Raw genomic sequence first — 12112 nt, forward strand, 5'->3', positions numbered from 1 at the left:
AGGTCGGACGTTTAAAATTACTACTTTTGGTGATTATTCGATAATGAACCTGTCTTTAAAATGTATTTGGTAAAAAAGTAAATTAGAAAGAGTTTGTGAAAACAAATTTGTATTTTTGTAGACAAAGTTGTTTTCTGATTTGTGTATTAATTAAAATAATTGTATTTTTTGGTTGTATTTTCTAATATATAGTGAGTTTCGTTAATTAGAATTTCTATCCTGTTGTATATAAGTAATTTTGTTTTTATTAATTTCGATACAGATATTTACCAGAGATTTACTTTTGTAGGTATACATAGAAATTTGTAGTTTGTTTTTCTTAGATATTTCGAATCCTTATAGTTGTGTTTTTTTTATTAGAAAACTTGTTTATGTTAGTAAAGTATAACCATATCAAACAGGGATAAAATTGGATTGTGAGTATTTGTATGAACTTTGCTAGTATAGTTATATGACACCTCTATTTTATTGGATTATTCTTATCATAAACATTTTGGTTACTGATTTTCTTGTAATGAAACAACAAATCCTAAAGATATTGTTAAAAATCGAACCAATATTCTACCGAGGCTCATACAAGGATTGAATAAACTTCTTAATGATGATTTTTACTTGGGGATACTTATTGAGTATCCAAAAGAAACACATAATAATGCTTACATTTTCACTGCCAGGAATGACGGTATCTGCCCATTTCAGTAATGCAGATCCGATTTCATTTCCACCAAGAGTAGTTCATAATAATTTTTTTCGATATAAGACTCATCTTTAATAAAACTCAAGGCATCTCTAATAATATGCTATTCATATAAAACATCATTGCTTGGTGTATTATTTGATTCTGAAATAAAACAACTAGGCTTATATTATTGGTTGTTGAACATATTTTATAATATTGCTAGTCTATCTCCGACGTTATTTAAAATATATATTCAATCATCGCTGGAGCAGTGGAGGAAACAAGTATCCGAAATGGGAATAGACATAGGCGGTGATAAATGCCTAACTTTATTTTTCGCAGATGATCAGGTAGTCGTAATGAATGATGAGGAAGACATGGACTACATGTTTAGAAAACTAACGGAAGAATATAAAAAATATGTCAAAGACAGAGTATCTTAAAATAGGAGATGATAAAGAAGATTCAGAGTTAGAAATTAGAAACAAAAAAACATGCAATGAATATAAATATCTCGTATCTATAATATCTAAACAAGGCACTAACAAAAGAGACATTGAAAATAGAACGCAGCATGGAAAAAAGTGGTAAACACTCTAATCTCTCTACTATGGTCTAAAGATATTAGACAAGAAACAAAATTGACAATCTATCGAACCTTGGTAGAGCTTATTATGACGTATGGGGCAGAAGTTTGGCAGATCACGAAAAGAGATAGAAAACGAATAGTAGAAATAGATTTTCTAAGAAGAGCGTGTGGTGTATCCAAAAAAGATCATACCAGGAATGAAGATATTAGAAGGAGGACAAATACTGTATATTCCAGTGTAGACAGAATTGAAACGAGACAACTAGTGTGGTATGGTCACGTGAAGCGAATAAATGAAGATACATGGCCAAATAAAGCTTTAAATTACATACCGTAAACCGGGGTAACTTTGCCCCTGCCAGGGTAACTTTGCTCCATTACTAAAAAAAGTTTCATTTTAATTTACCTATGAATTAAAAACCGTCTTCACAAAACGCACGTCGCCGTTTTACTGGTTGCCTATTGACAAAGTCTCCCCATGTGCAGCATCGACTTGCTCTTCCATTTACATGCCTACAGCGAGTCGAGAAGGTAGTGGTGTAAAAACTTCGGTAAAAACTACGTATAAAATTTGGTGTTTGTAGAAAGTTGTGCTATTATCTCACAAGTAAGTATTTGTGTATGCGTTAAGTGTATACTGTTTATCAACTTTTTTACTCAATTGTGACATAAATGAACAAATGATAAACTTTTCTTTTTCTAACCTAATTTTACAAATTACCAGGTGATTCGTGGTAACTTTGCTCCAAAAAAGTGGCGCAAAAGTATATTTTTGTTACAGATATGCCTAGAACATCTAAAACAGTACTAGGATCACGGCGCTATGCTGACTATACACAAAAAACCCTACAAAAGTGTTTAAATGAAATAAGAAGAGGTGAAATCTCACACAGAAGGGCAGAAGAAAAATATAAGATTCCAGAAGGACCATTTTAAATTAACTGAAAGGGAAACGTCCCAAAACGCCAGGGAGGCAAAACGGATTTACTTCCGGCGAAGAAAACCAATTTGTCAATTGGCTGATTTATATGGGAGAGTATATGTTCCCTAATAACGCAAGGGAACTAAGAAACATTATCAAAAATTATTTAAACCATTGTGGAAGAGATGTCAAAATTTTCAAGTATAACTTCCCTGGAGAGGATTGGATCAAAAAATTTATGGTGAGACATCCTGAAATTTCCCCACGTTTTGAAGAAAATATTAAACGTGTACGAGCAGGAGTTGATGAAAACATATTGAGAAGATTTTTCGAAAATCTGGCAGTCGAGTTAGACGGCGTTTCTCCAACAAATATATGGAATTGTGATGAAACTTATCTCACTGATGATCCCGGCAAAAAGAAAGTCATTGTCAAGAGAGGTTGCAAGTATCCAGAACTAATTAGAAACGCTTCAAAGACCTCTATGTCCATTATGTTCTGTGGAAACGGCGAAAGTGAACTTTTACCGCCCTATGTTGTTTACCGGGCTGCTAAAATTTGGACTACTTGGGCTGAGAATGGGCCGAAAGCTGAATGGTAAAAAGATATTACTATGCGACAACCTCTCTTCACATATTACAGAACATGCACTTCAACGCTGTCGTGAAAACGACAATCATTTAATTTGTCTGCCTCCAAACAGTACACATTTGACGCAACCTCTAGACGTGGCTTTCTTTCGACCCCTAAAAATAGCCTGACGAAAAATTTTGTTAGTTTGGAAAAGTACTGAAGATGGCATCCGCAATACTAATATACAAAAGCAACACTTTCCTCCATTGTTGTCAAAGGTGATGGACTTACTTGGTCCACAAATCAAATCTAATTTAGAGGAAGGGTTTCGAAAATGCGGAATATTTCCCCTGAATGTTGAGGAAGTACTCAGCCGAATGCGCTGCCTTCTTTTTTAGTTTTTTCTGCACAAATAATATTTTTGGAGCAACCCATTAGCTTGGCTCCAACTATATGTAACTATACAAAATTTCATGCTTTTATGAGGTGGAGCAAAGTTACCCCACACTATAGATAACTTTGCTCCAGTCTTTATCAAAAAAAAGTATGTAATTAATTAATATATAATTAACAATAATTACATTGTATACCTTCTTCATCAGTTTTTAAAAAAAAAATAATACTAGTAGAAATTTTATACACTTTTCCTCGCAATTCCTTTAATAACTCCTAAAAGTGGAGCAAAGTTACCCCAGTTTACGGTACCACAACAAAGAAGAAGAAGAGGAAGGCCTTCAGTTGCCTGTGAAGAAAATGTACGGCACATGACGAGAGATAGAGCCATAAAAGAAGACGAATGGATAGACAGAAAACGATGCTGAGAATTTTGGATTGTCACAGATTGAATCTACGAAATTGTTGTTCTTCTGTATAATCTATAAAATTTGGCACCGTATAACGAGACTGTTTCACACATATTATTTTAAAACTATTTGATAAATAGATAATGACAATTTAAATTTAAATAAATTACAAACAGCTGATTTAGGACTGAGCTGCCCTAGTTTAATCAATAATCTTACGGGATATATGAGATAATCTTGGGAAGCAGATATGCACTAGTAGCAATAGTTTTCAGGTAACTTTGTGACTCAGAGAACTTCTTATTACGCCAAGATGTCTCATACGTTTTGGTAATGTTAATACAAAGTTATTTATATGCACATAGTTTCTAGTTTATTTGCACATATTAAACCTTGTGATCATAAAGAAAAAAGAGACGTTACTGGTAACTCAGTTCTAGTTTATTAAACAAAATAACATTGCAAGATAGTTGTTTTTTTAGTAGCGTTGTTGTTTTACAATTTTTTATATGAATAATCGTACATACTGGAAAAACTATTTTAGAAACATTTTAAAAATAATCAAAAAATTTCTTTTAAGGTACTTAATCAGTTCCACTTTAGTTGTAGGTCGTTTATTTGATTACATAGAAATTTCTTTAATATCGATCATCGAAAAGTGGTGAAAAATGGTGTAGAATATGAAAAGAAGTCATATCCTCTTCTATTAAAGTGTCAGTCTCATCCTCTGTTCACAGTGAACTTTGTACACGCTAGTTAAACAAAAAAATTAACGACTGAGTATGAAACCTACTATTTAAAAAGGGTCAAATTAAAGTTTTCTAATGAAGAGTAGGAAGCGGAAGGTCAACTAAATAAATTCATCTATATTGGGGAAGGCAAAAGGTAACTATCTCAATTATATCCCTAGTTATATATAATTAGGGCGATATTGGATATAATTATATCTAATCTATATTGGAATTAAACTGCCAAGATAAGAGTTGACAACCAGAATACCCGAGATATTAAAATACAGCGATGAGTGCGCCAGGGTTGCGTGCTGCGACCACTACCCTTCAATGTCTAAAGTGAAACGGTATTTAAAGAAGCGCTCTCAGATTCAATAGAAGGTATATCTATTAATGGAGAAGTTTTGATTGTTGAGGATTCTGTAAATGAGAGCAAGGACACCTACAAATGTTAAGGAACATGGATAACATTTCAAACAAACAAAGTTTCTTTACACTCCATAGGTGTACAAGGCACAATTAGGACTAGCAACCCCCTTGTCATTCACTTATCCACGACCTAGTTCTCCAAATAAACCGTGGGTATCTCACCCCGTTCGCATAAGTTTCGTTTATTTTGATTGCCCTATCTCCACCCCCAGTAACTTCTGTCCCCAATTTTCAACCCCCATAGTGATGCCCTATGTGGTAGGCAAAATAATTAGTTACAAAATGTGGGAGTTGACTGTTAATTTTGTACCAAAAAGGTGTGTAAAAGCATGAAAGATAATTGCTTTTATGAAATTAATAAGAGATATAATTAAATTATATTATTCTTATAAAAAACCGTAACAATCGCTTCTATTTTGTATTCATTAAAACAATGTACTATTAAACTCTAAAGTAAATATAAAAAATAACAAATATTTGGACATACAACACAATTTTTTTTACAAAAGAGTGTACGTCTGGATATATCCAGTTCTCTACAAATAGTTTACATTTTGATTGAAGCTATTACCACACCTATTCATGTAATAGCAATTATATCCGTATTATTCTTTGGATTTGTTTTAGTTTATCATACAAATTAACCGAAATAATCCGTTCCAAATGTTATTTTAAATTAAAATTGCCAACGCTTTTCATACCTTACCAAAATAGTTATGATTATTCACCTAAATCGAGGAATTTTTGGAAGTATTCATATTCAGTCATTATGCATTTAATTTACAACTGTAGGTTGTTATTACAGTAAGAGATACATCATTTTTATACTATATGGATGGTAGATGCTTATTTTATGAATTTAGGATGTACTAGAAATGTAGATAAAACATAACACTTTACATTAGCTTCATTACAGGTAGGCTTCTTGTACACATTACATACAATATGATTAGCCCGGGCTACTATTTAACATCTACGTTGGTGATACAGTGAGGACCATATTAAAACGTTATGATTATCGACTATGTCTTTAATGTAAAATGTAGAACATAAAATTAGAAATCCCACAATTTTTATTCTCTTTCTCAAGTTAAATGTTCCAGATGTATTAATGTCTTATTGTTGCTTTTGTTGAGGTAAGCAATTTATTTTTAATACTTTAAATATATCGTGGGCGTTCTGGGAAAATCCACTAACTCCATTTTTTTCAATATTGACATTTTATTACCATTAAATCCAGAAACATCAATATTTTAACAGGAAAAACCCTATGTCTTCAAATTCGTCATTCATCTGAACAATCTGAACCATAATTTAGTCTAACTCCCTTAGCGGAATTTTTTATACAGCAGAAATAAATTAAGTGCACTTAGTTGATTCTTATTTACAAACAATTACAAAGCTTGACAGGAAAAATCAACTAACTGCACATAGTGTAATTTTAGTTGCCTATACAAGCCGCAATAGTAGAACCTGAGACAAGGAGAATCAACTAACTCCAAATAGTGCGGTTATGTTTGCTAAACACTTCATTAAATTTAATAGTGTTTGGACATCGATGCAACGTGGTTAGTTTAGTGGTTAGTTTATAAAATTCTTTAGAATGTATAGCACAGGAAAGTTATTGTGTAAAATGGTAGAGGATGCGGAGAAGGCACAAAATTCAAATTGAGGTTAGTATTCACTTTATTTGTTGTTTCTGTAATTATTTTATTATTAAAATAATACGATTATTAACAATACTGTTGTTTTTGTTTAGAACTGGAACAAATTGGTACTTGCTATAAAGAAATCGCAATCAATGCTGTTCAGGAAGAACCACAATCTCTGTCAATATGTAGAACTACAACTCCACTGTCCGGTATAAAACTTATATAGATTTCAAGTACAATTCGTTAATTTTAGTGTTTGTTGTAGATCCATTTAGTGATGATTCCGTCAACGATCCAACGTATAATAGTGATTTATGTCTGTCTAAGCCGAACAGCCCTGAAAACAGTAGGAGTCCAATCAAAAAATTAAATAGGTGGAAAGCAACCAATCTAAAAACTTGGAAATGTAATGTTGCCAGGAAAAGACGAAGTCAGGGTTTAGATTATCAAATTAAGAAAAAGAAACGACCAGCTAAGACACCCCAACCAGTTGATTGTCAAAATTGTCGCTTTAAATGTCACGAGGACTTCACAGAAGAAAACAGGAAAGTGATATGTTTAGCATACTGGAATCTTGATTTTGTCAGACAGATAGATTTTATTTTAAGTAATGTTACCGTAAAAAGTCCAGAAAGAAGAAGACGCAAAAATGATGACTCTGTTATTCGTCAAAATTCTAAACAATACCATTTTCAGAAGAATAAAACCAAACGTCGTATATGCCAGCTTTTCTTTTTAAAAACACTTAACATTCGTAACTGTGTTGTTCTAAATGCTTTTAAACATAGAGGTTCATCTGGAAATTTTGTTGGTAAGGACAAAAGGGGGATGTCATCTCCTGCCAATAAAACTAAGCCTGAAGTTATCGCCGAGATAAAACCCCACATAGAAAGTTTTCCCACAATGGAATCGCATTACTCCCGACGAGACACTAAAAGGCAGTATTTGGATAGCAATTTGTCTATATCCAAAATGTATTAGTTGTATACAGAAAAATGCGAAACGGGGGAACTGGAGGAGAAAAGAAAACCACCAGTGTCACTGGTAACGTACAAACGAATATTTGGCCGAAATTATAATTATTCATTTTTTAAGCCGAAAAAGGATCAGTGCTTAATATGTAAAAGGCATAAGCCATTTACAGCGGAAAATCTAGATAATGAGACACTGCAGTGTCATTTACAAAGGAGAGATGACTGCTACTCTGCAAAACAAGCAGATAAAGAAAGATTTCTACAAGATAATACTTTTGTGTATGCAACATTTGATCTACAATATGTGTTACAGATACCAAGTTCAGATGTTAGCCCAATGTATTACTCTCGCAAATTATGTGTATACAACCTTACCATATACCAATCATCCGAAGAAGCAAGTTGTTATTGTTGGGCTGAAATAAATGGCAAACGAGGGAGTTCAGAGATATGAACGTGCCTCTTTAAATACATTAACCAGTTGCCTCCACATGTAACTGAAATAGCATTTTGGTGTGATACATGTGGAGGACAAAACAGAAATCAACACGTGGCAGCCCTTTTGTTATACGCAGTGAACAATTCACGTATTAACGTTATAGAACATAAATTTGTTTTTCAAAATATTTTTACATGAATGTGCACACCACGTGTGGATAACAGACTTCCAAATCATATCCAGGTACCAGAACATGACCAACCAGTGTTCTTGATTTTTAAGAGGTATAGAAATCTTTAAATGCGTTTTTCTCAAAACTTTACTTTTGTGAGTTAGTGGATTTTCCCAGAACGCCCACGATATATTATTTGTGAGTTTCCGATATCAATTGGATGCTTGAGAAGCCAAAGGAAAGTCACATTCTCCCTAAAAATGACTTATGAGATGTAACACATATAAAATATTGTCAACAATGTTTCAGTTGCCCATAAACATAAGTCACTACTTTAGATTTTCTTTGATAGATGGCAGTATCTGTTCTGCCGTCAAATTAATTTTCTAATATTTTTAGAAGTCAGATTAATTAGGTCATTATATAATTAAATAAATTTTCTAATATTTTTAGAAGTCAGATTAAATGAGTCGTTCTAATATAATTATTTACTTAATCTGACTTCTGAAAATACTAGAAAATTAATTTGACGGCAGAACAGACACCGCCATCTATCGACTTGTTTGAAAGGACCTGTGAAATATTTGTATAGTTGGTGGTTCACAGCTCTACTATTGTATTAATTTAAAGAAAAAATGTCTGTATTATATGAAAATTCAGAATCAGAATTCGGAATATGAACCAGAAAGTAAAAGAAGTTCTAATGATGGTAAATATTTATTTATTAATGGAAACTTACGTACTTGAGTTAATATTTAACATTTTAGATTATATTATTATTATCGAAATTCGATATAAATTTAACGGTTTTCAAATGCTTCTCAAGTAAATACCAAGAGAACGTTGCAAATAATTTGGAAAGTGTTGAAGAAAATGGGCAAGGTAGAGTTCGAAGAAGAAAGTGTAAGCGTACTGAGAATGAATGGAAAAGAACCGTTAAAAAATTTAAACGAAGTTGTGGTAAACAGTCTGTAAATAAGAACGGCAATATTGTGAGTGCCAAACTATTCAAAAACACGGATTGTAACTGTGCAAGGTGTTGTTTTTAAAATGTTAACCCAGAAGAAAGAATTTTTAAGTCATTTTATGGATTGGGTGATAATGTTAAACAAAACATTTACCTTCAAAGACTTGTTCACACTACGAATATTAAGTAACTCAGTACAAGGAACTGCTCCAGCGTTTCAAAAGCAAAATCATATAAATATTTCCTAACAACAACCAACATGTCTGTACGTGTCTGCAAAAAAATCTTTATGGACACATTTCAAGTTAGTCATCATCGAATCTATAAAATATCTTGCTGTTCGAAAGCATCAGGGTGTATTGACAAGAGGGGGCGTAGGGCACCGAGCAATAAAATTGATGTGTCAAAAGTAAAAGAGCATATAAAGTTATTTCCCGGAGATCAGCGCCATTACACAAGATATGATACACCTAATAGAAGATATCTACACCCTGACTTAACCATTAAAAAAATGTTTAATATGTATGTAAAAAAGTATGTACATAAAGACGTAGTTCTTGTGAAAGACAAGATGTACTACCACGTTTTTTCTACTCAGTTCATTTTGCAATTTAAAATTTTATCAAAGGATACATGTCAGCTGTGTGATTCACTAGAAGTTTACTTTGGGACAGACTGAGAAAATTAGATAAAGAACTACATTTGCAAAAGGCAGACAGTGCAAGAAATACCTTAAGTAAAAATAAATTAAAGGCAAGTGAAGAAAATAACGTTTTCACGTTTGATTTAGAAAAAGCACTTCATTTTTCAAAATTAAGTTTGTCAGTGGCTTATTATAAACTAAACATATATGTTTACAACTTAAGCGTTCATATTTTTAATGATAATAGAGCTTTGTACTCCCTGTTCTCACTTATGGTTCCCAAACGTAGACATTTACAAAAGAAAACATGGACAAAATCATAAAAACCCAAAGAGCAATGGAAAGAAAAATGTTGCACATAAGATTAATGGATAAAAAGAGAAACGAGTGGATAAGAGAGAAAACAAAAGTGACGGATGTTAGACAAGAAGTTGCAAAATTGAAATGGAGATTTGCAGGACACAATATAAGACAAAAAGAAGACCGATGGAAAAAAATTCCTATAAGTTGGAGACCGTGGGAATATAAACGAAGCAGAGAAAGGCTCCAAATGAGATGGGCACATGATATGAAGAAGAACGTGGGCTCTAGGTGGATGACTATAGCGACAGACAGAGAAGAATGGAAAAGGATTGGGGAGGCCTATGTCCAAAGATGGACCGAAGAAGGCTAATTAGATAGATAGAGTTTTTGTTTGCATGAGGAATCCAACTGAGGGAACTAGAGGGTCTCAGAAAATAGTAGCATGTTTTGTAAAGGACCTTAAGCAAAATGCGTCTAAACATAAACACATAATCATGTTTTCCGATTGTTGTACAGGGCAGAATCGAAATATAAAGTTATGCTTAGCTCACCAGAAACTTGTACGAGACCCTGACATGAAAGTTGATTATATTGACCACAAATCTCTTGTGTCAGGACACAGCTATCTTCCAAATGATGCTGATTTTAATGTCATTAAAAAAAGAGCAAAAAAAAAGATGGATTTATTTATAGTCCAAATGACTGGTTGATATTGTAAAAAAAATGCTAAAAACAAAAATCCGTTTTTAGTCACTGAAATGAAGAGAGCAGAGTTTTTATTATTAAAAAAATTCAGGATTGTATTACCAACAGAAAAATTTATATAAATGATCAAAAAGTGAAATGGTTTCAAATAAAATGTTTACGGTTATCGTAACTCAGGTTAAAAGTTGATATATGCATTTGATACCAAAATGTGTTCTTTAACAGCATTAAAAATTATTTATGGCATAACAAATTAAGCCTGTCTATAAAGACATTAATTTTTTCTAAGTATGTATCGGCCGTTAAATCTTATTATTTTTTTATATTATTTTGTTTTTTCGTTTTTTAAATTGACAAAATTCAGATTTTTATTTTATACATCATAACGGCATAATAACATTGATTCAAATTAGTTCCATGACAATTTTTTTATAAAATACATTAAAACAAATAATATTTGGATCGGATTAAGTCTACATTTTATCAGTGAATTATATTTACACAAGTCATATTGGTCCATATCACATCGTTATACCCTCTGGTGTTAACTCCTTCACTATCATTCACTAAAGTCACCAGATATCAGTCCAAATTCTTACCAGGGTTCAATTTTTTCTTCCTGTATTTGTTACCGGACGGTGACAAATATTAGAAGAGTACAGAAGAATAACGAGAAAATGCTGAATAAGTTTGCAGCTTCTGAAACAAAAATACGAGTAAATTATAAAATGAACAAAGAAAATACAAATTTTTTTAAATCGTATTATTAATAATTTTAATACAAAACAACTATACTATAATTCCACTATTTGGAAGAGTGATTTCATCGTTTGAAGGCAGAGAAGTTGGGAAAGACGTATATAAATCCAGTAGCGTACACTTACTTTAAATTCAAAGTTAATTACATTATATTTTTTAAATATTATTTGTTCGAAATAGACAATATATTTATTTTCAGGTTTTTACGGAAGTTTCGATCTCTATATTTATAGACCATTTTCAAAGATATAAATGACAGTTATATTTATTTTATTTGTTTATTATTATATATTTATATAATGTTATTTGTATAATCTTATATTATTTATTTTCTTTTTTTTCAAACTTTAAAAACAGTCTCCTAAATAGAGATTAAAACTTCAGTAAATTAAACATTTGAATAAATATATTGTGGCTTTTTTCCTACATTTGCCTAAAAATACAGAATGCCATAAGCGAAAAGGTATAAAAAAAAACAAATAAATTTGCAGAAAGCTTATTAATGCTACTAGGCAGTCGCGGAAGTTACGCTAAAACGTCTATTGACGTGACCTGACCTGGTTCTAATGTTGATAAGATTCTCTTAAACCAGAGCTCAAATACTTCAGAAGTCATTTCTTCGTGGCAATCTCATGTTTCTCTTGACTGAAATTGAAGCAAACCATCATCAAGGAACCCTGTATCACTTCCTATATGGGAATTGAACGTCGTCTTTTTCCTGATGGAGCTTTTATTCCTGTAAACCAGTTTTTTATAAATGCTGCGCGTTTAC

At 32.1% G+C, this 12112-nt stretch overlaps 1 protein-coding gene across 1 annotated transcript in view; it reads right to left on the reverse strand.

Moving 5' to 3' along the window:
- Positions 1-4492: 4492 nt before the first annotated feature.
- The window catches only part of LOC140447199 (uncharacterized), a 717844-nt gene continuing 710224 nt past the window's right edge, over positions 4493-12112 (reverse strand). Inside the window, exon 6 of the mRNA XM_072539712.1 lies at positions 4493-11280. Within this exon, the coding sequence (XP_072395813.1) occupies positions 11210-11280 (71 nt within the window). The 3' untranslated portion in view covers positions 4493-11209. The remainder of the gene's footprint in view (positions 11281-12112) is intronic.

Source organism: Diabrotica undecimpunctata, chromosome 8 (assembly GCF_040954645.1).
Source record: "Diabrotica undecimpunctata isolate CICGRU chromosome 8, icDiaUnde3, whole genome shotgun sequence".
In the NCBI taxonomy this organism is placed as follows: domain Eukaryota; kingdom Metazoa; phylum Arthropoda; class Insecta; order Coleoptera; family Chrysomelidae; genus Diabrotica; species Diabrotica undecimpunctata.